Source organism: Herpailurus yagouaroundi, unplaced genomic scaffold, assembly GCF_014898765.1.
Source record: "Herpailurus yagouaroundi ecotype Mexico unplaced genomic scaffold, PumYag 428, whole genome shotgun sequence".
Classification (NCBI taxonomy): domain Eukaryota; kingdom Metazoa; phylum Chordata; class Mammalia; order Carnivora; family Felidae; genus Herpailurus; species Herpailurus yagouaroundi.
Window position 1 is genome coordinate 141,634 of NW_024412645.1, and position 27,796 is coordinate 169,429.

General features: G+C 36.9%; 2 protein-coding genes across 3 annotated transcripts in view; one reads left to right on the plus strand and one right to left on the minus strand.

The window, feature by feature from the left end:
* Positions 1-2,795, plus strand: part of LOC121022584 (solute carrier family 5 member 4) — a 39,396-nt gene extending 36,601 nt beyond the window's left edge. Inside the window, exon 15 of the mRNA XM_040463810.1 lies at positions 2,390-2,795. Coding sequence (XP_040319744.1) covers positions 2,390-2,604 — 215 coding nt within the window. The 3' untranslated portion in view covers positions 2,605-2,795. The remainder of the gene's footprint in view (positions 1-2,389) is intronic.
* The window catches only part of SLC5A1 (solute carrier family 5 member 1), a 101,464-nt gene that overhangs the window by 6,975 nt on the left and 66,693 nt on the right, over positions 1-27,796 (minus strand). The window contains exons 15-16 of one of the 2 annotated variants that reach the window (XR_005787012.1): positions 21,938-23,053; positions 3,000-3,007 (exon numbers count right to left, since the gene is read on the minus strand). Coding sequence is in view for 1 of the 2 variants with exons in the window: in XM_040463809.1 (XP_040319743.1) it covers positions 22,836-23,053 (218 nt within the window). In the remaining variant the exon portion in view is untranslated. Of the gene's footprint in view, positions 1-2,999; positions 3,008-20,803; positions 23,054-27,796 lie in introns of those variants that run through there. The other variant, XM_040463809.1, reaches the window with a different exon arrangement.

Genomic DNA, 27,796 nt, shown 5'->3' on the forward strand with positions numbered 1-27,796 from the left:
TGCCTTCTACTGCTTTTGGATTTTTATATCAGTATTCCTGAGTAAGACTGGACTACATAGTTTTCCTTTTTTGTACTTTATCTGGTTTTGGTATTAAGATCATAGTGTTCTTGGGGCATTTAGGTGGCTCAGTCAGTTAAGTGTCCGACTCCAGATTTTGGCTCAGGTCATGATCTCAGGGTTATGGGATGGAGCCCCGCATTGGGCTCTGCACTGGGCTCCACCCTGAGCTCCACACTGGGCATGGAGCCTGCTTAAGATTCTCTCTTTCTTCCTCTACTGCTCTCTCTCTCTCTCTCTCTCTCTCCCAAAAATAGGTCTTAGTGTTCTCATAGAATGAATTGGAGATATTTCAATAAGAGTGGAATGATATCTGCATCAAAATTTTGGTATTTTGCCAATAACGGCATTAGGCATTAGGGGGGCTGGTGAGTGTGTGTGTGTGTGTGTGTGTGTGTGTGTGTGTGTGAGAGAGAGAGAGAGAGAGAGAGAGAGAGAGAGACTTTTAAACTGATTAAATCTGTGTTTAATCAATGCCTATAGAGCTATTAAAGGTTCCATTTCTTGGTTAATCAGTTTGGGAAAATTATGTTTCTAGGATTGTGTCTATTTAGTACACACTTTAAATATAATTACATGAAGTTATTTATACTATTTATTGGCTTTTCTATCCCTACTACCTCTGTCGTTATGCCTTCCCTTTTATTCTTTATGTAATTATTTATGATGTCTCTTTTTTCTTGATAAATTTCACTAAAGACTAGCCTATTTTATTTCTCTTAAAGGACCAACTTGGACTTTGTTATTTTTCTCTATTTTACCCTTCTTTTCTATTTTATTACTTTCTGTCTCATTTGTATACCCTTCCATTTACTTTATTTGGGTTTATTGTTATTTTTTTCTAACTTAAATTGAATATTATTTCATTAATTTTCAGTCTCCCTTCTTTTATAATGTAAATAAGTAAGGCTACACATTTTCCTCAGAGTGATGTTTTTACTACATCTCATTTCTTTTATTTTGTAGAATTTTCTTTACCATTCATTTTTAAGAATAGTCTTACATTCATTATGGTTTTTCATGGAAATTTGAACTTGGAAGTATGTTTTAAATTTTCTAATGCACAAATAGCGTTGTACTTAGAGCTTTTGTATTTTTGCCAATTTACCTTCAGGACAGACTTTGAGAAGTTTGAGTTTGGGGTCAAAGGGCTAATGCCAATGCAATTTTGCTGTACACTGCCAAATTCCTTTCCATGAGAGTTGAACCATGCTTTCCTAGCAACAATGTGTGAGAGCACCTGCTTCCACGCAGACTAACATAGTATATTGTGAAACTTTTTTTAAATGTTTTATTTATTTTTGAGACACAGAGAGAGAGAGAGAGAGAGACAGAGCACGAGAAGGCAAGGGGCAGAGAGAGATGGAGACAAAGAATCCAAAGCAGACTCCAGGCTCTGAGCTGTCAGCACAGAGCCTGATGTGGGGCTCAAGCCCATGAATTGTGAGATCATTACCTGAGCCAAAGTCAGATGCTTAACCAACTGAGCCACCCAGGAATCCCATTGTGAAACTTTTTAATTGTTGTCACAGACAAATGAGTAGTAGTATTTCAATGTCATTTTTTTTTCAAATTTCTCTTTTTTGAGTAAATTTAAGAACTGTTTATTGATGTATGTATATATGTCTGCATGGAGTTGTTGGTAGTCTTTTATTCTCTACTTCAAAAGCCCATTGTACATTAAGGATATTAAACCCTTTGTAGTATAAGATGCAAATATTTTTCCTCAGTTTGTCACTTGTTTTTACTTTGTTTATTGTATTTTTACTTTGTCGTATTGTGTTGTATTGTATTGACATAAGTCATGCAAAAGTTTTCTATTGTTATATAATCAAAGTTATCTATATTTTTCTCAGAGATTCTTCCAACACTTAAAAGTGTTTGTAAGTTTTTTAAGTTTTTTTAAGCTTTTCTTAAGTTTTTATGTATCAGTTTATTTATTTTTTTTATTATATGAAACTTATTGTCAAATTAGTTTCCATACAACACCCAGTGCTCATCCTAAAAGATGCCCTCTTCAATGCCCATCACCTACCCTCCCCACCCTCCTACCCCCCATCAACCCTCAGTTTGTTCTCAGTTTTTAAGAGTCTCTTATGCTTTGGCTCTCTCTCCCACTCTAACCTCTTTTTTTTCTTTTTTTTTTTTTTCCTTCCCCTCCCCCATGGGTTTCTGTTAAGTTTCTCAGGATCCACATAAGAGTGAAAAGATATTAAAAAAAACTTAAAAAAAAGTGATTGTAATCATCCTTTACAGTCATCTGTACTACATTGGCAGGGATATTATTTCCCATGTTTTGTGATCATTCACTTATCTTTCTTTGTTTCAGATAATCCTGAGGAACCTCATGGATGTCTCAAGAAGGCTTATGACTTATTCTGCGGTTTGCAGAAGAAAAGCCCCAAGTTGAGCAGAGAGGAGGAAGAAGCCCAGAAAAAGAAGCTGACAGACACATCTGAGAAGCCTTTATGGAGGGCTATAGTGAATGTCAATGCCATTCTTCTCCTGGCAGTGGCTGTCTTTGTCCATGGGTATTTTGCCTGAACTCTATCTAAGCCACTAAATATTTATTAAGCAAAGGATAATTTTATTGATTTTTTCGCTTTTAGAGTTTGTTGTGTTTCAGAAGGGAGATAATTTCAAAAGGGATGAAGCAGTGGGTAATTTTATCATATGAGATGACTAGACTATAGACCTGATTTTTAGTTTTTGTTGTTCTTTTGTGTCAATTAAAAAAAGAGTTGATAATTTAGAAAGCCAGGGAGCTGACTCTATATTTTTGTGTAAACTAGAAGCATTGTGTCTAAATTTTTTTATAGCTCACCAGGTAGATTTCCCTCCCTTACATTTGCTTTCTATTCCCGAGATTTCCATGTAGAAGGAATGCCTCTCCCAACTCTGCCTCACATAGTAACCTCCTCATCTATAAAACAGATGACCTTTTCCTCTCAACTTCACTTCACTGACCTCAAGGAAAATAGGAATATTTCCTAAGAGTTGAGGGGAGGTGAGCTAGAAATGTCTGTTGTAAATATTTTTATGAATTTACTGGAAATTATTACCTTATGTCTTAAATAAAACCATCCCAATAAATGTTAGCATATTAAGCCATTGATTTCTTAAGCTACTTTATAAAAATATAATTCACATACCATAAAATGCACCTACTTACAGTGTACAATTCAGTGTATTTTAGAATATTCACAGAGTTATTCAACAATTACCACAATCTAATTTCATATACTAACATTAATTTGTTTATTGACATTGTTATTTGGGAATATATATTTCTCTGTATTTCTGTGTTATTTTGACATTCTGAATGACAGTTATCTTTTTGTAGGATTATATGTAGTTTTAAAACACACCTTTTTAGAAGTAAATCAGCACATTAAAATGTTTTTAAAAAATTGCATAAGAAACATCTATCATAGGTTTGAGTGGAAGAGAGCCAAAGCATAAGAGACTCTTAAAAACTGAGAACAAACTGAGGGTTGATGGGGGGTGGGAGGGAGTGGAGGGTGGGTAATGGGTATTGAGGACGGCACCTTTTGGGATGAGCACTGGGTGTTGTATGGAAACCAGTTTGACAATAAACTTCATATATTGAAAAAAAAAAGAAAGATCTATCATATTGCTACAAAATTCAAACAATTCTTTGTTCTGTAGAATTAAATATAATACTCTCCACTGACAATCTATCACTCCCATCTACTCCCACTAACTTTACAGAAGAATAACTGTTAATAGTTTAGAGCATATGTTAAAGTAATTTTTCTATTTTTACACATATTTTCACACTCTGCAATCTTATTCTATATGTTGTACTGTGACTGGCTTTGCCATATAAAATTTATCTTGGAGATCTTTGCCTGTTAATACATATGGGTACAGCTCCTTTTTAATAGTTGCACATTATTCCATGAAATCATTTGCCACAACTTGACCATTTTTCTACTGAAAACCATGCATGTTGTTTTCAATTATTTGCTATTATCAATGATACTCTACCATATGTACCTGTATATTCATCTTTTGGTACATTAACAGCTTTGTTTTCTTTAATAATTGATTCTTAGGAATGAATCATTCTAATTCATTTATAGACATTCTTTAGTCTATATACTTATTATTTGCATTTGAATTGCAAATATTTTTTCTTGAAGTCTTGCCTTTTAATTTTATGCTGTTCTTGAGTATACAGAAGCTCTAATTTTTATTTAGTAAGATATATTAATCTTTTCCTTATAGCTTCTGGGTTTTGTGGCTTATTCTCAGTGGCTTACTTTGTCCTTTGGGAGTTTTTTGTCACTGTTTTGTTATGCTGTAAAGAATGTTGTCGCACTCTACTCTATTTTGCAATTTATTTTTCTCTCTTTATAATATGTGGTGGACTTAATTAAACCCAACTAATGTAAATCACAAGAATTCATTTTAATTTCTGCCTAATAACATTACATTAAATGCATTCTATTTCCTTAACAATGTCCCCTTTGGATGGATATCCTAAATATTCTAAATATCTTTTCCACCACAAATAATGTTGCAATAATTACCCTTATACATAGATCCCCACTGATGATTTTATAAGACAGAATCCTCAAAGTAGTATAATTGAGCAATTGAGATATTTATATTTTAATAGATATTGGCAAATAACTTTCAAATTTTGAAACAATTCACATTCCTATCAACAACAGGGAATGAGTAGGCTAAGTAGTGCAAAAAGTTGTTGCTTTTTGAAAAATTGCTGATCAGTCCGGCTGGTAAAAAAAATCTTATAGAAGCTCTAATTAATCATATACTTTCACTTCAGTGAGTTGCCTATTTATAACCTTTTTCTGGTTTTCTATCTGGTGGTTTTTGATGGGAAACATTCTAAAGCAAAACAGGAAACCTAGAAACCACAAGAGATGAAAATACATATTTAACTAAACAAATCGTTGAATTTTTTATATCAGAAGGTAGTCCAAACAGAAGTTAACATATGGAGCCAAAAGGACATTGCAACACAAGAAAAAGAAAGAACTCCCATAAATAAATGAGAAGACAGCTAACAAACCTGATTGTGGCACTGTATCTGGAAGGAAAGATACCGAGTTGGGCTTCTCTGCATGTCATGTAATTCTGATAGTCTAGAAAGTAGTCTACAATGGTCAATAAGTACATGCCCAAGGAAGTTATTTTCACAAATTATTCCAAGAGATTGACTCCTTTGGTGAGTGATGTTTGTTTATCCTTGATTTAAATGGAGCTCTTCTAATGTGAAATCAATAAGAATTATTTAGGTTTATAAAATTTTATCTTATTATATTAAGGAAGTTCTTTTTAATTCCCAATTTGCTAAGAGGTTGTTTTAAAATCACAAACAGGTGTTGAACTTTAACAAAAACGTATTGAGTTAATAATGGGTTTTCTTTCTTTAAATGAATCATTGAATTACTGTCTTGAAATAAAGAACACTGACAACTGCTTCACACTACATGCAAAAAGTAATTTCATTCAAATCACAGCCCTAAATATAAAAACTAAAACCATAAGAAATCTAAAAAAGTATGAAAGAATATTTTTGTGTCCTTGGAACAGATAATGTCTTTATAGAGAGGATACTGAAATACTGAACATAAGAGAAAAACTGATACATTAGACTACAACAAAATTAAAAACTTTTTTCCAGCTTTATTCAGATAAAAACAATATATAATATTGTGTAAGTTTAAGATGTAAAGTGTTATCATGAGATCGTGACCTGAACTGAAGTCAGCTACTCAACCAACTGAGCCACCCAAGTGCCCCTCAAGATAGTGATTTCATCTTCTTCAGATACATACTCAGAAGTGGGATTTGGGGGTCATATGATAAATCTATTTTTAATTTTTTTAGGAACCTCCATATATTTTCCATGTGGCTGGACCAATTTATATTCCCACTAGCAGTGCACAAGTGTTCCATTTTCCCCGTATCATTGCCAGAATTTATTATCTCATCTCTTTCATAGCCATTCTAACAGTTTTGACCAATATCTCATTGTGGTTTTGACTTGTGTTTCCTTGATGATTAGTGTTGTTGGGTAACTTCATGTACGTGTTGGCCATATGTATGTGTTCTTTGGGAAAATGTCTGTTCAAGTCCTCTGCTATTTTTTTTAACTGGATTGTTTGGGTTTTTGCTAGTGAGTTGTATGAGTTCCTTGTATTTTGGAATGTTAACCGCTAATCAGACAAAAGATTTATAAAATTTTCTTTCATTCCACAGGCTGTCCTTTCATTTTGTTTATTGTTTCTCTTGCTGTGCAAAAGTAAACAGTTTTAGTTTAATGTGGTCCCACTGGGTTTTGGCTTTTTTCTTGTGCTTTAGGTATCATATCCAAAATATCATTTCCAAGATCAATGTCAAGGAAGTTTTTCCTGTTTTCTTCTAGGAGTTCTATGGTTTCAGGCCTTATATTTAAGTCCTTAATCCATTTTGAGTTAGTTTTTGTGAGTGCTGTAACAAGAGTCAAATTTCATTCTTTTGCATGTGGATATCCAATTTTCCCAGCACCATTTATTGAAAAGACCATTTTTCCCCAAGTGAATATTCTTGGCTCCCTCAACAAATATTAGTTGACTATTTATGCATCGGTTTATTTCTGGGCTCTCAATCCTGTTTAATTTATCTCTGTTCTGTGTTTATACTAGTACCATACTGTTCTGATTACTATAGCTTTATGGTAGCTTGAAATCAGGAAGTGTGAAGTTTCTAGCTTTGTTCTTCTTGCTCAAAGTTTCTTTGGCTATTCAGGGTCTTTTGTGTTTCCATATGAATTTTAGCATTATTTACTCTATTTGTATGAAAAATGCCATTGGGGAGGGGGCCAAGATGGTGGAACATCATGGAAGTTTTTCTTGCATCTCTAATCCCTGAAATGCAGCCAGATCAACATCAAACCATCTTGTCATCTTGCACACCTAGAAAACTGATTTGAGGATAGCAGCAAAGACAGTCATAAGAGGTAAGTATAGAGCTATCCAGGCCTTCCTAAAGAAGGAAGAAAGGTCTCAGATACACAACCTAACCTTAAACCTTAAAGAGATGGAAAAAGGACAGCAAATAAAACCCAAAAACAGCTGAAAACAGGAAATAATAAAGATTAGAGCAGAAATCAATGCTATCAAAACAAACAAACAAACAACAACAACAAAAACAGTAGAATAGATCAATGAAACCAGGAACTGGTTCTTTGAAAGAATTAACAAAATTGATAAACCAATAGCCAGTTTGATAAAAAAAAAGAAAAAGGAAATAAATAAAATCAAGAATGAAATCAAGAACCCAAGTAAATAAAATCAAGAATGAAAGAGGAGAGATCACAACCAACACAGCAGAAATACAAATAATAATAAGAGAACAGTATGAGCAATTATATGCAATTGGGCAATATGGAAGAAATGGACAAATTCCTAGAAACATATAAACTACAAAAACTGAAATAAGAAGAAATAGAAAATTTGAACAGACCCATAATCAGTAAAGAAACAGAATTAGTAATCAAAAGTCTCCCAAAAAACAAGAGTCCAGGGCCAGATGACATTCCAGGGGAATTCTACAATACATTTAAATAAGAGTTAACACCTATTCTTTTGAAGCTGTTCCAGAAAATAGAAATGGAAGGAAAACATCCAAGCACGTTCTATGAAGCCAGCATTACCTTGATTCCAAAACCAGACAAAGACCTCACTAAAAAAGAGAAATACAAACCAATTCCCCTGATGAACATGGATGCAAAAATCCTCAACAAGACACTAGCCAACCGGATCCAACAATACATTAAAAGAATTACTGGGGTGCCTGGGTGGCCAATCGGTTGAGCGTCCAACTTCGGCTCAGGTCATGATTGTGGTCCATGAGTTTGAGCCCCGCATTGGGCTCTGTGCTGACAACTCAGAGCCTGGAGCCTGTTACAGATTCTGTGTCTCCCTCTCTCTCTGACCCTCCCTCGTTCATGCTCTCTCTCTGTCTCAAAAACTAAAATAAACATTAAAAAAAAATTAAAAATAATAATTATTCACCACAACCAAGTGGGATTCATACCTGGAATGTAGGGCTTGTTCAACATCTACAAAATAATCAATGTGATACATCACATCAATAAAAGAAAGGACAAGAACCATATGATCCTCTCAATAGATGCAGAGAAAGCATTTGACAAAATACAGCATCCTTTCATGATAAAAACCCTCAAGAAAGTAGGGATATAAAGATATACCTTAAGATCATAAAAGCCATATATGAAAGACCCACTGCTAATATCATCCTCAACTGGGGAAAAACTGAGAACTTTCCCCCTAAGGTCAGGGAAAAGACAGGGATGTCCACTCTCACCACTGTTATTCAACATAGTATTGGAAGTCTTAGCCTCAGCAATCAGACAATGCAAAGTAATAAAAGGCATCCAAATTGGCAAAGAGGTAGTCAAACTTACACTCTTCGCAGATGACATGATACTCTGTGTGGAAAACCCAAAAGGTTCTACCAAAAGACTGCTAGAACTGATCCATGAATTCAGCAAAGTCACGGGATATAAAATCAATGCACAGAAATTTTTTGCATTCCTATACACCAATAATGAAGCGACAGAAAGAGAAATCAAGGAATCGACCCCATATACACAAAAAAACATAAAATACTTAGGGATAAATCTAACCAGAGAGGTAAAAAGTCCATACACTGAAAACTATAGAAAGCTTGTGAGAGAAATCGAAGACACAAAAAAAAATGGTAAAAGATTCCATGCTCCTGGATTGGAAGAACAAATATTGTTAAAATGTCAATACTACCCAAAGCAATCTACATATTCAATGCAATCCCTATCAAAATAACACCAGCATTCTTCACAGAGCTAGAACAAACAATCCTAAAATTTGTATGCAACCAGAAAATACCCCAAATAGCCAGAGCAATCTTGAAAAAGAAAACCAAAGCAGGAGGCATCACAATTCTGGACTTCAAGCTATATTACAAAGCTGTAACCATCAAGACAATATGGCACAAAAAACAGACACTCAGATCAATGGAACAGAATAGAAAACCCAGAAATTGACCGACAAATGTATCTTTGACAAAGCAGGAAAGAATATCCAGTGGAATAAAGACAGTCTCTTCAGCAATGGTGCTGGGAAAACTGGACAGCAACATGCAGAAAAATGAACCTGGACCACTTTCTTACACCATGCACAAAAATAAACTCAAAATGGATGAAAGACATAAATGTAAGAGAGGAAGCCATCAAAATCCTCGAGGAGAAAGCAGGCAAAAACCTCTTTGACTTCAGCCGCAGCAACTTCTTACTCAATATGTCTCAGGAGGCAAGGGAAACAAAAGCAAAAATGAACTACTGAGACCTCATCAAGATAAAAAAAAAAACTGCACAGTGAAGGAAACAATCAGCAAAAATAAAAGACAACCAACTGAATGGGAGAAGATATTTGCAAATGACATATCAGATAAAGAGTTAGTATCCAAAATCTACAGAGAACTTACAAACTCAACACCCAAAAAACAAATAATCCAGTGAAGAAATGGGCAAAAGACATGAATAGACACTTCTTCAAAAAATACACCCAGATGATGAACAGACACATGAAAAAATGCTCAATCACTCATCATCAGGGAAATACAAATTAAAACCACAATGAGATACCACTTCACACCAGTCAGAATGGCTACAATTAACAACTCAGGGAACAACAGATGTTGGTGAGGATGCAAAGAAAGAGGATCTCTTTTGCACTGCTAGTGGAAATGCCAAGTGGTGCAGCCACTCCGGAAAACAGTATGGAGGTTCCTCAAAAAATTAAAAATAGAACTCCCTATGACCCAGCAATTGCACTACTGGGTATTTATCCAAGGGATACAGGCGTGCTGTTTCAAAGGGGCACATGCACCTCAATGTTTATAGTAGTGCTATCAACAATAGCCAAAGTATGGAAAGAGCCAAAATCTCCATTGATAGATGGATGGATAAAGAAGATGTGGTATGTATGTGTGTGTGTGTGTGTGTGTGTGTGTGTACACACACATGCACAATGGAGTATTACTTGGCAATCAAAAAGAATGAAGTCTTGCCATTTGCAACTACATGGATGGAACTAGAGGGTACTATGCTACGTGAAATTAGTCAGTGAAAGATAAATATATGACTTCACTCATATGAGGAATTTAAGATGCAAAACAGATGAATATAAGGGAAGGGAAGCAAAAATAATATAAAAACAGAGAGGGAGACAAAACATAAGAGACTCAAATATAGAGAACAAACAGAGGGTTGCTGGAGGGTTTGGGGAGGAGAGGATGGGCTAAATGGGCAAGGGGCATTAAGAAAGACACTTGGGATGAGCACTGGGTATTATACATAGGAGATAAACCACTGGAATCTACTCCTGAAATCATTGTTATACTATATGCTAACTAACTTTGATGTGAATTTAAAAATAAATAAAATATATTTAAAAAAGAAAGAAAAATGCCATTGGAACTGTGATAGAGATTGCGGTGAAATATAGGTTGCTTTGGTAGTATAATATTTTGGGTAAATTTTTGAGTAAAATATTAATTTTTCTGATCTATGGGCATAGGATATCTTTCTACTTATTTGCATCTTTTTCAATTTATTTCATCAGTGTCTTACAGTTTTTGGTGGATAGATCTTTCACTTTTTGGTTAAATTTATCCCTATTATATTGTTTTGATGCTGTCATAAATGATATTATTTTCTTTATTTCTTTTTCAGATGTATTGTTTATTGTACACAGTTTATTGTTACTGTGTACAAATACAACTGATTTTGTATCTTGATTTTCTATCCTTAAACTTTTACTAGATTTTTTATTAGGCCTAAGAGTATTTTGGAGGAGTCTTTCAAATTTTCTATATACAAAATCATGTCATCAGCAAACAAAAATATATTTATCTCTTCCTTTCCAATCTGCATGACTTTTATTTCTATTTCTCACCTAAATACTCTCGCTAGCCTCATAATCAGTCTCATAAATACTCTCGCTAGAACTTTCAGTACTATATTCAATAGGAGTGGTGAGGGGAGGAACCCTTATTTTGTCCCTGATCTTAGAGAAAAAGCTTCAAACTTTCACCATTCAGTATAATGTTAGCTATGGGCTTGTCATAGATGGTGCTTTACACTCTGAGAGATTTTTTTCATGAAATAATGTTGAATTTTGTTAAATGCATTTTCTACGTATATTGAGATGATCATATGATTTTTGTCTTCATTCTATTAATGCAATGTATCACATTTATGGGCTTATGTGTGTTGAACCATCCTTGCATCCAGGAATAAATCCCACTAAAAGGATATGATCTTTTTAGTGTACTATTGAGTTCAATTTGCTAGTATTTTGCTGAGAATTTTTGAAACTATATTCATCAGTGATGTTGGCCTGTAGTTTGCTTTTCTTGTAGTATCTTTATTTGGCTTTGGCATCAGGATAATGCTGGTCTTATGTAGGAGTGTTCCCTCCTCTTCGACTTCTTGCAAGAGTTTGAGAAGAATTGGCATTAATTCTTTTTTCAATATTTGGTAGAATTCACATAGGAAGCCATCTGGTTCTGAACTTTTCTTTGTTGGAAGGTTTTTGGTTACTGATTAAATCTCCTTGTTATTGCTCAATCTCCTTGTTACCTATAACAAGTAAATTACTCTTTATGATTCAGACTTAGTAGGTTGTATATTTCTAGGAGTTTATTAATTTCTTCTAGGCTGTCAAATTCGTTGGCATATAATTGTTCATAGTAGCGGCTTATGATCCTTTGTATTTCTGTGGTATAAATTTTAATATCTCCTATTTCTGTTATTATTTTATTTGAGTTATCTCTTTTTTTCTTTGTAAGTCTAGCTAAAGGTTTGTCAGTTTTGCTTTCTCTTCAAAAAATCAACACTTAATTTTATTGATCTTTTCTATTGTTTTTCTATTCTCTATTTAATCTATTTCTCCTCTGACCTCCATCCTTCTACTAACTTTGTTCGTGTTTTTCTGGTTCTTTGGGTGTAAAATTAGATTGATTATTTGAGATATTACTTTTTTCTTATTGTAGGCATTTATAAACTTTCCTCTTTGCCCTGCTTTTGCTGCATCCCATAAGTTTTGGTATATTGTGTTTCCATTTTCATTTAAGATTTTTTTTTAATTTCCCTTTGATTATATCTTTGATCCATTGGTAGTTCAGGAATGTGTTGTTTCATTTCCTCCTATTTGTGAATTTTCCAATTTTCCTCCTGTTACTGATTTCTAGTTTCATTCAATTTTGGTAGGAAAAGATAGTGATTCAATAATTTCAATCTTTTTAAAATAGCTACAACTCATTTTCGTGACTTAACATGTGATTTATCCCAGAGAATGTTTCATGTGCACTTGAGAAGAATGTATATTCTGCTGCTGTTGGATGGCGTTCTATATATGTCTCTTAAGTCCATTTGGTCTAAACTGTTATTCAAGTCCCATGTTTCCTTATTGATTTTTAGTCTAGATGATCTATCCATTGTTGGAAGTGGGGTATTGAAGTCCTCTACTATTATTGTATTTTTGTTGATTATTCCCTCAGATCTGTTAGTATTTGCTTAATATATTTATGTGTTCCAATGTTGGGTGTGTGTATATTTACAGTTATTATATTCTCTCTTATTTTTAAATTTTTATTTAAGGGGCGCCTGGGTGGCGCAGTCGGTTAAGCGTCCGACTTCAGCCAGGTCACGATCTCGCGGTCCGTGAGTTCAAGCCCCGCGTCGGGCTCTGGGCTGATGGCTCAGAGCCTGGAGCCTGTTTCCAATTCTGTGTCTCCCTCTCTCTCTCTGCCCGTCCCCCGTTCATGCTCTGTCTCTCTCTGTCCCAAAAATAAATAAACGTTGAAAAAAAAAATTAAAAATAAATAAATAAATAAATAAATAAATAAATAAATAAATAAATTTTTATTTAAATTCTAGTTAGTTAACATACAGTATAATATTAGTGTCAGGTGTACAATAAAGTGATTTGACACTTTAATACAACATTTGTTGCTCATCACAAAAAGTGCACTCCTTATTCCCCATCACCTATTTAACCCATCCCCTCACCTACTTCCCCTCTGGTAACCATCAGTTTGTTTCTCTATAGTTAAGAGTCTGTTTATTCATTTGCCTCTCTGTCTTTTTGCCCTTTACTTGTTTGTTTCTTGAATTCCACATAAGAGTGAAATAATATGGTATTTTTTTTCTCTGACCGACTTTATTATCATTCTATTGTTGTTTCTGGATATTTTCTCTGATCCTTCCTTGTCTTTGTCACTTTTGCTCTTTCCTTTCTACTCAGAGTCCCCTTTAATATTTCTTGCAGGGCTGATTTAGCGGTCATGAACTCCTTTAGTTTTTGTTTGTTGGGGAAACTCTTTATCTTTCCTTCCATTCTGAATGATAGTCTTGCTGGATAGAGTATTATTGCCTGCGGATTTTCCCCATTCAGCACTTTGAATATACCATGCCTCTGGCCTGCCAAGTTTCTGTTGAAAATCTCCTGCTAGACTTATGTTATGGGTCTTCTTTTGTAAGTGAAGGATTTCTTTTGTCTTCCCAATTTTAAGATTTTTTTCTTTATCACTACTTTTTGCAAATTTAATCACAATGTCTTGGTGTTGTCTTGCTTTTGTTGATTTTGATAGGAGTTCTCTGCGCCTCCTGGATCTGGATGTCTGTTTTCTTCCCCAGATAAGGAAGTTTTCAGCTATCATTTCTTCAAATACCTTTTCTGTCCCCTTTTCTCTCTTCTGTGATCTCTATAATATGAATGTTATCATAGTCAATGGAGTCACTGAGTTCCTTAAGTCTATTCTCATCTTGCATAATTCTTTTTCTCTTTTGTTCAGCTTTATTATTTTCTATTATTTTGTCTTCTAAATAAATAATTCATTCCTCTGCTTCTTCCAGTCTAATGTTCATTGCATTAATCCTGCTTCCAATCTCATTTATTGCATTCTTCATCTCTGATTGATTCTTATTTTTAACACTTTTATCTCTGTGGTGAGGGCCTCCCTGATGTCTCAAGCCCAGTGAGTATCCTTATGATTTTTGCTTTAAATTCTCCATCATGTATGTTACTTATATCTGCTTTGCTTAGATCTCTGGCTATGGTCATATATTGTTTTTTCATCTTTTCTAAGTTTCTGCCTTCTGTGTGTTAGAAAAGCCAGTTATGTTTCCTGGTCCTGAAGGTAATGGCTTTATGAAGGAGAGATCATGTAGTGTTCAGGGCCTGGTGCTTCAGTAAATATCTGTACTGTGTGCTGTGTGCACTCTGCTGTTGTGTTTTGGTTACTTTATCCTTTGGGTTACTTTTCTAAGAGACTCTCCTTGCCTGCTGTGGGCATTTTTGTCTCTGGACTGAATGTAGTGAGTTTTAACTAGATGTGCTCTGGTCTGCTTGTGAAATGAGACCTGCTACTACCTCCACTAGAACTGAAGCCCTGCAGAACTCTCTGGTTGGAAGACATGATGTTGGCAAGGGTTTGTGCTGGTTTTCTGGGGGTGGGGCCACCACGCTGAGACTGAGGAAAGTTTGACTGAGATTGAGGCAAGCTTGACTGAGAAGGGCCGTCAGGCCAGAGCATGGGCAGTGGAGGGTGAGGGGGGCTTGGTTTAAGCAAGTTAGGCAACCTGTGTTGGGGCTGTGCTGCTTCCCACAGGTGGCTCTGTGTTTATTCCGAGGGCCAGGGGAGGGAAATGGTGCTGGCCAGCTCCTTTGTTCCCAGAGAGGTGTCCCTCCATGAATGCTGCCTCTCATGGAAGCACTCCAAGAAGAGAAAATAATCTAACTCCTGTGTGCCCTAGGCATTCTTCAAATCCCTGTTTCCACATCATTTGCCCCTGGTTTTTGCCTGCCCTCTCTCTGTCCTAGACAAACTTATTGACCTTTAAAACCCCAGGGTTTAAGCCCCACTGGTTGCAAGAACTTACAAAACTCAGCCCCTCTTATTTTCAAATCCAATGGCTTTGGAGAAATATTCTCCTTGTGCAGCCCCCTGAGTGCTCTACTCTCTCTCACCCTTCTCCATGAACCATGGCTCCCTCACCTCTGCAGCACCCATGACCTATTTCTCCCTAAACCATGTCTCTGTACTTCCTATTTTCTTCAATGTGGCCTCTTCTCTCCCTTCAGTTGTGGAGTTTGTTCTGTCAGTCTTCAGATTGATTAATGGGGTATTTAGGATGATTTGATAATTATCTAGTTGTGTTTGTGGGACAAGACAATCCTAGGGTCCTCCTACTCCACTGCCATCTTCCCTTTAGATCTACAATTGTTGTATTCTTTTGATAAATTGACTTGTTTATCTTTATATAATGAATTTCTTTGTCTCTTATTACAGTTTCTGACTTAAAGTCTATTTGATATGAGTATAGCTACCCCTGCTTTCTTTTGGTTTCCACTTGATAGAATGGTTTTTCCCTTCACTTTGAACCTATGTGTGTCCTTCAAGTTGAAGTGTGTCTCTTATAAGCAGAATATATTTAGGTCTTGGTCTTTATCCAGTTAGACACTCTATGTCTTTTGATTGGAGAATTTAATCCATTTATATTAAAAGCAAAAAGCATAAACACACTGGCAGCTGTGAAAGCCCTAGTTACTCACCTATTCTACTGTGACTGCTAGGTTTTATCATGGTCACATGCAAGTGAAAGCTGGTGTCAAGTCAAACTGGGGGTGGGCAGGTGCACAGATGGAGGGGTTAGCTGCCATTAGGTAAGCAGTAGGTAAGCCCACTGCTGCAGGCCAGTGATAGAAGACAGGACCTGATTCAGGCCTGCGATCACCTGAGAGAGTCCTGGCTATTAGCAAGCCATTCTGTGGCTCCAGGATCTTCCCACAGATGTGTACACAGCAGTGGAGGCAGGTGATGGGTGTCAGGCCAATGGCATGCAGATACACAACTGGGGAAGGGAGGAGCTAGCTCCAAGTGCACACATGGTAGTAAGGATCATCTGAAAGGGTCTAGACTGACAGCTTGCACTTGTGTGGAGTCACAGAGGACTATGCTGGCTGCCCAGTGTGAGTCCTGGACTCCAGTGGGGGTGAGGTGGGTGGGTGGAGGGAGCCAGGAGAGACCCAGGTGGCTGGCATCAGCAAACATGAATACCAGCAGGGCAAAAACTGGTGAAATCTGCAGGAAGTCCATGGCAGCTGTGCTGGCCATGCAATGGAAAAGCTGCTGAGGTTCTATGCAGACAAGGTCACTGGGTACCACAGTTGCTACAACAGCATGCCTGATACTGGCAGCTTTTGCTTTTCTTCCTTGTTCTTAGCTATCTCTACACCTCTCAGTTTTGTGGGTCTTTAGATAGGATGAGACCAAAATGGGTCCTTCACTCAGTGCCCCAAAGGCTGGAAAAGATTTCGGTTTGGCTACTGTGATTTTAAGAATTTCCATTTAGTTTCTTTTTATAATTCCTATTCCTTAATTGATCTTCTTATTTTGTTCACACATTGTTTTCCTGATTTCCTTTAGGTATTTTTTGTTGTTGTTCATGTCTTCCTTTAGTTCTTTGAGTATATTTAAGGCAGTTGTTTTAAAGCTTATAGATGATATAATTCTGACATCTGGACTTCCTCACGGAAGGCATTTATTTTTTTCCTTTGAATGGGTCACACTTTCCAAGGTTTTTTTGTATGTCTTATGGCTTCTTTTGTGAAAACTAAACATTTGACTACTATAATATGGTAACTCTGGAAATCAGATTCTTCCCCTTCCCTGGCTTTGCTCATTTATTGGTTGTTAAAGGTTGTAGTAGTGACCTTTCTGAACTATAACTGGAAAGACTACATTGTCAATGTAGTCACAGGAGTCTCTAATCCTTAGCTTTTGTTCAGCTGCTGTTTTGACAGAAATTTCCTTGAATTCCAGAAGCCCTCTCAGTCTTTGCAAACTAACTCTGTCCTGGGGCCCTCCTTTAACACCTAGCCAGGTTTGCACTAAGCCTGGGAATCAGACCAAGATGAAAGCCCAGAGTCTTCTCAGGTCTTTTCTGAGCATGTGTCTTGACCTGGTCATGCACATCACTTTCCAAATTCCCCAGTATATATAGTTGCTTTCAGATGTTCTGATTTCCCAAAGACACTTACTGTAGATTTTGCCTAAGGCAGTCTATTGTAGGTTTTGACTATAATCTTAGGTGTCTGAAGCTTGTTAATTTGGCTTGCAGTGTTTTCAAGCTTTTCCAGTCTGAGTTCAGAGTTAGGCGAAATAGAGGGGAGTACATTGTGTCAGTTCTTCAAGTATCCCCCAGACAGGTTAGAACAGACATACACAATTATTTGTGAATGTGGTCTTCTCTGCTCCCCTGGAACCAAGGAAATGGTTTTACACGGGGAACACAGCTGCCCCCACTTTAAGAGTGACACTTTATGACTGCTGCTCCTTTAAGACTGTCACCACACAAGAGAGACAGCGACAGTCATTATTTTGTTTATAGTCAACATTTGGTAATGTCTTTTTCTTGATTCAGTGCTTGTTTGGTTGCTATAAACTTTTGACTATTTTCCTGAGTTCTCCAAAAATTGGTTCTGACAGTTTCTGTTCATTGTTCAATGGAGGTGAAAGCTTAGAGTGACCCACTCCACAATTTTGCTGGTGTCACCATTTTTATGATGTCATCCTGATTTATTTCTCTTTGAAGACTTTTTATATTCTTTGTCCATATTTCTCCTAATGGTTTCCTCCTGTCTTTTTCTGTTGAGTCACATAAATCCCTTGAATAATCTGGCTATCAATTTCTGGCTTTCTTTGTATCACTTTCTCTCTTCATGTTCTACCTTTCTCTTTTTCTGGCCCTTTGGTGAGATGGATGTTAGACTGCCCAGGTCATATCTTTCAAGTTTTATTTCACTGTTTCTATCACTTTGCCTCTTTTTAATACATTTTAGGATAATTCCTGGGCTTCATATTTCTATCCACTAAGTTCAGTTCTGACCATTCTGCCATTTAGCCCATCCTCCAAGTACTCTATTTCCACAAGTTAAATTTTCCTTTTCAACATCTTTGGGTAGACAGTATAGTGCAGTATTTAAGAACTAGAACTCTGGAGTGAGGACACTGGCCCTGAAGTGGTCAGAGCTGGCATATGAAAATGAGAGACAAGGAGTGTGAACCTGTAAAAAGAGCTTGTGTTAACTCACATCAAGGATATGGTGCTGAAAATGCCTTTTTTATAATTATAGACTGAGAAACTTGTCTGTTTGAAATTATATAAGTGAGAATAAAATATCTCACTCATCCCTGGATGCTCTGAGTCATGTGGTTCACTGACAGAGAAGCAGCTTCAGTTTCTAACCAAGATGCTGAGCTTTAGATAAGGGGTTTTTAGACATAGCATTCCATATTTCTCTTAATTTTGAATTTTTGAGATAACAGGAACTCTGGATCTGCTTCTTAAACCAGCCTATTAATCCCTTTATACACACTCTCTACTTTACTTGGTGCCTAACAACTAGAAAACATCATTATCCATATCCTGAGAGTCTTGAAAGAGCCCTCATGGAAGAACAGAAGCCACTTTGACAGAAAAGATATATTCCTGTCACTATTTGGTCAGGAGGAGATATCCATCTAAACCAAAACTAGGAGTACAGTTTCTAGAGACAGACCCATCATGAACAAAACAATCAACTTCCCTGAACCTTCACTGTTCATTTGAAAACAGAAATAGAAATGCTTAACTCACAGTTTCAAGTGTTATAAATTTATAACATTTGTTAACATAAATAAGTACGTGCTCAATAGATGTTGGTGCCCTGACTTGTCCACATCCCACCCCATTCCAGGATATTCAGAATTCAAGGAGACACATTGTATTACCATTGGAAGGTTGCCTTGGGAAATTCTGTGGCAGGGAGAGGAGACTGTCAACCCCTAGGCCGTGACCACCAAGGTCCATTGAAGGTCCCTGGATAAGGCCCTAAGTCTCTAAACTGCAGTTTCCTTCAAATTACTTCATGGAACTGTTGTAAAGATTAGGTGGGGTCATTTGAGACTACCTACAAGGTCTGGCCCATACAAGATGCCCAATAAATGTTAGTGCTTTTTCCCCTCTGTGCCTCTCCCCACCATCTGCAAAATATTCTACCTGTGAAAATAAGTTTCAGGGACAACATGTATATGGTACATGATGAGTGTGAAATATAAAATAAAATAAAAGTCAAGCTGGTAGAGTGTCAAGCCTTGGCATCTAGGGAGGAGACAAGAATTAAGCAGGTAGGTCTTAAAGGTAAGAAAGAGTGGTTTCTGTACCTTGGCATTGTAATGTGCCTCAACCATACCCACACAACTTTGGTTTCAGAAAAGAGTTTTTGCCCTAATACATCAATAAAAATCTCAAAATAAAGCCTGGGAAAGAGGCTTTTTCAGTTCTACCTTGCTGACGAAATGAATCCCCTTTGGAAATTAACTCTAAGTTGGAATTAACTCTAAGTAAACTGTTTTCAAAATGTGGTCCACAGATCAGTAGCATCAAAATCATCTGGGAACTTGTTAGAAATGCAAATTCTCAGGCCCCACTTCAGACCTACTAAATCAGAAGCTCTGGAAGTAGCCCCAATAATCTGTGTTTTAACGAACCCTCCCGGGGATTCTTATATAAGCTATTTTGATAATCACTGCTCTAAACTCTTTATCTGATTCCTAAATGCCTATGTACATGCTGCCAGAACTTATATCAGGTGGGCAATTGCCACCAGTTTTTCAAGCAGGGGATGAATTGTATAAATTACGTATTCTTTGAATTGCTCTTAGGATTACAAAAGCTGACTTGGTCAGGAATTCAATATGGAGCTCTGAAACTAAGCAACACTCACCTGAACCTCCCAGTGCCAGCCAAGCAACAATAGTGCCATTAACCTCATCCACAGCTCTCTAATTCCATATTACCAATACATTAAGGCAATGGTACCTCATTCAAATAATTTCATTTACCAAAATTCAATTTGAAGGTTAGAAGGAGTTTCCTTGGGGCTAGATTGGGAGGAAAGTTAAGAAACTTCTCTTCACCAACTAACTGCACATGTTTCTCTCCCATGGTCTTCTTTTGTAAAGAAGGACAAGCTGCAATGCATCTTTTAGGAGATGGTGATTCCCACATCAGGGAAGAGTAGGTTCCAGTGACTTCCAAAGGTAGAAATTTCTCTAAGTGAACACCAATGCCTGACTCAATTACATAAAAGTAAGCAATGCTCCCAGGTAAATCAAAGGCCCCCAGACTAAATTCACTCTGCAGGGAAGGAGGCCTGTCTTTTCATTTGGGTATATTCTTTTTAAAATAGTGATCTAAATTTAAAGAATCTTTTTTTGCCTGGTTGGACCTGATTTTCCAGTTCTATAAACTGACCATAACAAGAAGTCACTCTGTCCCCAAATACTCATCTTTCATTTGAAATAAAAAATAGTTGTCTATACTCCTGAAATTATTCTAGCACAATTTATCACTTACTGGCCCTTGGTTACCCACATGATATAGTCTCTCCTAAAAAGACATTATGTATTGAAAGTAGTTACCTCATGTTTACTAGATGTTTTGAAGTTGAAATCATCTCCTTTGCTACCTTTTATTCAAGTTGCTAGATTCTATTTTCAACTGTCTTGGCTCCTTTTTCCTAATCCACATCTTGTGCCAACTAAAGCTCTCCACGTAGTATTTCTTTAGAATATCTAGAAAACAGAAAACCTTATGTTACAGTTTTTTTTATGTTTGTATTATTATCAAAGTAATACATTTTAATTTATGGGACAAATGTTGTTTAATATAACATCTGCTTGGTATCTTTCATGTATGTATCTGTCATCCCCTTTACAAAGTGACCTAGTCACGCCCAGAGGAGGTAGGTAGATGCTATAAGCACCAAGGTCCCCATTTTTCAAACAGAAAAATACACAGTTAAGACAAAATAATTTATCACAATATACACAGTGAATCATTGACAATGCCAGAAACTGAATCTAGGACAAACTAGATACGTTGTGCCCACTTCATCCACTAGCTTTCAATCCTCTCCCTTTATCATCCCAATCCTCTCCCTTTATCATCCCTTTATCATCATACCACAAACTCCATATGAAACTGAGTCTGCTGGGTAATGCCAGACATGTGAAATTCCCCATGTTCCCCTCTTCTCTGCCTCACTTAAAGCCAATAAGAGGGTGCATCAAATAGTTCCCTTCCTTCCACAAGAACAAGATATCCCTTTGCCTGTTGAACCATTTTTACACCTAGGAGCTGTTCCACAGCACCTCAGTTCCACAGCACCTCAGATCCCAGCTCTTTCCTAAGCTAGTTTGAAATCAGGCAATACTAACATCATGATTTTTCTTAACTTCAAAGAGTACATACTACAACATAATTGAGATTTCACAGGTGGGACTAAAAGAATTAAATTTAATTAATTATATTTAAATTACATTTTAAACACTTCTCCCTAGGAAACAGGTTCAACAAGAAATATACTCCTGTCAGCTAAAAGTGTTGAGTGCTACCACTCAGGACAGAGACCACCTACCCTAACTTTGGTCAGTGGATGATCACCAACCAAGACACCCCAAAAAAGAAGGGCTGTGGTCACATTTACTCATGGGGAAGAGAATATAGGGTTAATTGTTTACATGTTTCAAGACAGTGTGGCTTATTTGAGATGACGGATGTCCCAAAAGGTATAATTGCTCTATTCTGTGACATAGATCAGCTTCTAAGTTCATATGTCAACATCTGCACCATAAGGAAGAGTGGCCTCTGGAAAATGCATTCCAATTGATGAAAGTCATCAGAGTGTGTACTTTGTGCAGCCACACACACACACACACACACACACACACACACACACATACAATGTTTAACCAAGGGCCAGGCTTACGTAAAAATAAAGCAAGTATTTATAAATAAATTCCCAAATCATCCATTCAGTCCATAAGCATTACTGAGTGCCTAAGACATTCCAGATACAGGAAATGACAAAATAAGTCAAATCTCAAACATGAGGAACTCACAATGGACATCTTAAAAAAAAAAAAAAACCAGAAAATCCCTTGACTCAAGATTATCCACTTTCCCCACATGCCTGAGACTAGTTCCTGGGTCCTTCCCTTTGGGGTAAGTCCTGCCATCCCTATGCTTTCCCTTCAAAGAGAAAACACCAAGGGCAGGGACTTGATCAAGCTCCCAGCTTCAGCTTCCATGCATTCATCAGTTTATCAGATTGATTTCCTTGTGCCAAGAAAAAACTTGACAGGGATGTGAGAAGGCAAATTTTTCTCTTAAAAAAAAAAAACCCCGGGGGGGGGGGCCAAAGGGAAAAAAAATGAGGGGAAGGTCATATAGGGAAAGTGGCATGAACCAGGGAGACCACAGCTCTTAAAGTAATAATATTCAAGGATCACAACATTGACACACTGAATCTACCTGAGACAAATTTGCATCAGACATTGCAGAGCTTCTCTTTCTTAGTCCATCTTTTCCTGGACATGACTGAGTTGGACTTTCCTTCTGCAGCTCTAATATGTACAGCTGACAATATCACACTGGCCTCAAATAACATAAGTTAAGAGCAAATTAATGATTTTTCTTCAGCTAACCTGCAATTACACCTGTACACATTTATCATTTGGGCAAAATTTACAACTGGCTGGTTTACTTTAATACCACAGAATGGTACTAAAGGAGGCAGAGTAAAAGTCTGGCCTTCCCAAACACAGCCTATAGCAGAAGGCAAGGCTCAGGCAAAAAATGCATGGCAGAAAACAGCCACGGCAAGCAGGATGATGCCATTGATATTAACTATTGTTCTCCACAAAGGCTTCTCAGAGGTGTCTGTCATCTTCAGCTTCATTGCCGCCTCCTCTTCCTTTGTCATCTTGGGGCCCTTCTGTTGGTCCAGGCCACAAAACAGGTCATAGGCTCGCCTGAAACATCCTTTTTTCTCCTCAGGAACTTCTGTGTCAGGGGAAAGATAAAAAGAGAGAGAGAGAGAGAGAGAGAGAGATGATTGGATATAGAAGCAGGAGGCACAGGGAAAGGTTTCAGGGGAGATGTCATGAAATAGAACATCTACCATTCTACAGACATTTCCCAATTTTCTTGTTTGCAGGAAAGGAAATGGTACAAATGTTTAAGTGAACTTATTAATTATAAGATGATGGTAATAGATGAATCCTACATCTTTATGATCAAATAAATTATGTTTCATCTCTATCAGGCCAATTAAAATAAATTTTGATTTAGGTACGTCATAATCAAGCAGGAAATAATACTTTGCAAGAAAAAGTGTTAACAATGGGCTTGGAAATATGACATATGAACAACATAGAAAACCCACCTCTGAAACACATAAGCTCATATCTGTTTACCACATCACTGGAAAGCAGTGAGACTGGCATGACTCAAGAGCATATTGGCTACACCTGAAAGTTCCAAAGTTTTACAACATATCCAGCCATGTGGTAATAATTGGTCTGAATACTCCCTGATACAGGGCAGCAACAATCAACACTTCCAGGGCTTAATGTCTGCTCTTGCATATAAACACTGCTGAATCAAACCACCAACTGGCCCTGTCATTCAAAGCAGATGCCCACCAAGGGAAGTGATTCTCTCCTCTGAGCCAGTGTGTGACACTGAAGATATATAGACCTGGATTAGAATCCCAGATCCATGGCTCACTAGATATGAAATCAAGCACACTGTGTTTTCAACATGATGGTCAGAGACTACTCCTCTCCACTCTCTCATGTTTTAAGAGTTACAAACTGGCGCCTGGGTGGCGCAGTCGGTTAAGTGTCTGACTTCATCCAGGTCACGATCTCGCGGTCCGTGAGTTCGAGCCCCACGTCGGGCTCTGGGCTGATGGCTCAGAGCCTGGAGCCTGTTTCCGATTCTGTGTCTCCCTCTGTCTCTGCCCCTCCCCCGTTCATGCTCTGTCTCTCTCTGTCCCAAAAATAAAAAATAAACGTTGAAAAAAAAAAAACCAAAAAAAAAAAAAAAAGAGTTACAAACTTTTAGAATTGCAAATAACCTTAGTGATTAAGCACATACATGTGTCAGAACTGGAACCAAAACTCGGGTTTATGGTTTTGCTAATTCACCTGTCTTATCTTCAAGTGCATGTAAAATTGGATAAATAACACCTTCATTATAAGATTTTATAAGAGAATTCCCAGAGTGTAGTTGGTATCAAGAAGTAATAGTCTCCTTCTATTCTTTTCTCTCATGCGTATAAGAAAGATTCCAGTCTCCTTGCACCCATTCTTTGGTTCACTCCATCAAAATAGGAGAATGGAGAGGGAGTAACAAAAGTTGGGCTCACTGACCAGCCCAAGTAAGAAATTCATGGTGATCTGGATCAATAAAAAGTTGGGCAGCCTTGAGAAAATCTCTATATCTCATTTTCCTTATCTGTAAAGTTGGAAGAATTATATTTTTATTATCTTATTAAAAGTATGATATGGTGCTAAAATGAATCTAGAGTAAGGTATTCATAATTAAAATATGTCATGATCATATTATCAGTCATAATGACAATAATGGTGATGATGACAAGATAGGTTCATGCTGCTGTTGCTCAGAGAATGGTGACAGTGACATATATTATCTATAAAAGCCCTCAAGAGATCTTAATTTATTTTACTACAATAAGTCAGGGTCATGTGTTTTCACCACGAGTTCTTCAAGAAAGAATAGAATTCAAGGTTGCCATGAACCTTAGAAGTCATTAAGCCAATTCTCTAGGCAGTGTGGGAGTCTCCACTATGGAATTCTTGATAGATGCACACTTTCTGCTTACCCCTTTCTAGACCAATTCAGTTAGAAAATTCTTCCTTAGCAGAAATCAAGATGGTGATACCTATATAAGATTCTTATAATTCTTATAATGGAGCATTATCTCATTCAATGTTTCCAACAATGATATAAGGTATAGTCTATCATTTAGAATACTTTTATATAAAGAATATAAGCTTTAGAAAAAATGTAATCACTTGCACAAGGAGTAAGTAGAGAGGTAAGAATTCAACCCCAGTTCTTATTGAATCCAAATCGCACACTATGTCTGTGTACTATATGGCCTCCTCACTTTGAGTTAAAATTGGATGAGTTCTATTCTGGTGAACAGGGGACATTGCACTGCAGGGCACTACAGGACCTCTTCTTCATACTTTCAAGAACAGGAGACGTAGCTGACTTTCCTAACACGTAGAAACAGACAGAGGGGTGCCTGCATGGCTCATTTGGTTAAACATCCGACTCTTGATCTCAGCTCAGGTCGTGATCTTGCAGTTCTTGTGTTCGAGCCCTGCATTAGGCTCTGCACTAATGATGCAGAGCCTGCTTGGGATTCTGTCTCTCCTTCTCTCTGCCCCACTTGTTCTCTCTGTCTCTCTCTCTCTCTCTCTCTCTCCCTCACTCAAAATAAATAAATAAACATTTAAAACATTTTGAGACAGAGAGACAAAATGAGGAGACAGAGGAATATGTCCCAAAAAAGACAAAAAAAAAAAAAAACCAGCAAGAGATCTAAGCAAAAGAGACAAGTAATATGCCTGATAGAGAATTTAAGGTAATGGTCATAAAGATACTCACTGGACTTAAGAAAAAAGAGGAGGACCTCAGTAAGACCCTTAACAAAGAGACAGAAAAAATGAAAAAGAGCCAATCAGAAATGAAGAACTCAATAACTGAAGTTAAAAGTACCCTGGATGGAATAAATAGTAGACTAGAGAAAGCAGAAGAACAGATCAGCAACCTGGAGGACAGTGTAATGGAAAGCAATCAAACTGAATAGGAGAGAGGAAAAATAATAATTATAAATGAAAATAGACTTAGGAAACTCAGCAATACTCTCAAGTATAATAACATTTGCATTATAAGGATCCCAGAAGGGGAAGAAAGGAAATGGGGCAGAAAATTTATTCAGCACTTGTTGGTATGAGCACTGCATGTTGTATGTAAGCCAATTTGACAATAAATTATATTTTAAAAAATAATAAATATATTTCTGCAATATTAAAAAAAGAAAAAATATTCAAAGAAATAATAACTGAGAGTCCCCAAATCTGGGGAAGGAAACAGAAATTTAGATCCAGGAGACACAGCAAGCCCCCAAAAATCAACCCAAGGAGGTCCACATCAAGACACATAGTATTTAAAATGGTAAAAAAGTGGCACCTGGGTGGCTCAGTAGGTTAAGCGTCCAACTCTTGTTTTCAGTTCAGTTCATGATCTTGAAGTTTCATGAGTTCAAGCCCTGCATCAGGCTCTGCAGTGGCAGCACAGAGCTCACTTGGGATTCTCTCTCTCCCTCTCTTTCTGCCTCTCCCCCACTGGCACTGTCTCTGTCTCTCTCAAATAAATAAATAAACCTTTTACAAAATTATAAAATGGCAAAAAGTAGTGATAAAGAATTTTTAAAGCAGAAAGAAAAAGAGAAGAAAATGGTTACATACAAGGGAAACCACATAAGGCTATCAGCTGATTTTCAGCAGAAACTTTGCAGGCCAAAAGGGAGTGGCATGATATACTCAAAGTGCTGAAAGGAAAAACAAACAAACAAACAAACAAACAAACAAACAAACCTGGAGCCAAGACTATTCTATTCAGCAAGGCCATCATTCAGAATATAAGGAGGGATAAAGAGTTTCCCAGACAAACAAAAATTAAAGGAATTAATGTCCATGAAACCAGCCCTACAAGCTGGTTAAAGCTGTTAAAGGGGACTCCTTGAGTGGAAAGGAAAGTAGGAGTAAGAAAAATAAGAAACACAAAAGCAGTAAAAAACAAATATATTTATGAATATTAGTCAAGAGAGTCACAAAATAAAAGGATGTAAAGTATGACACCATTTACCTAAAACATAGAGGAGAGAGGAGTAAGGAATGAGTTCAAGTTTAAGCGACCATCACTTAATATAGACTGCTATATGCATAAGATATTATATATAAACTTAATGGTAACCGTGAATGAAAAACCAGTAATAGATATGCAAAAAATAAGAGAAAGGAATCCAAATATATCACTAAAGAAAACCATGGAAGAAGAGAGCAAGAGAAGAAACAGAAGAACTACAAAAACAACCATAAAATAAATAACAAAATGGCAATAAGTACATTCTTATCAATAATTACTCTGAATGTAAATGGATTAAGTGTTCCAATAAAAAGACATAGGGTGACATAATGGATTAAAAGGCAAGACCCCCCCCAAAAAAAAGCAAGGCCCATCTATACACTGCCTACAAGAGACTCATTTCAGACCTAAAGACACATGCAGATTGAAAGTGAAGTGGGCGACTGATGAATGGATAAAAAAGATATATAAGCGACCCAGTTAAGTAATATATATATATATATATATATATACATATACATATACATATACATACACATATACATATACATACACATATACATATACATATATATGTATATATATATAGTGGAAATAAGCATTATATATATATAATGGAAATAAATTAGAAAAAGACAAATACCATATGATTTCACTCATATGTGATATTTAAGAAACAAAACAGGGGCGCCTGGGTGGCTCAGTCAGTTAAGTGTCCGACTTCAACTCAGGTCACGATCTCACGGGCCGTGAGTTCGAACCCTGTGTCGGGCTCTGGGCTGATGGCTCAGAGCCTGTAGCCTGCTTCGGATTCTGTGTCTCCCTCTCTCTCTGCCCCTC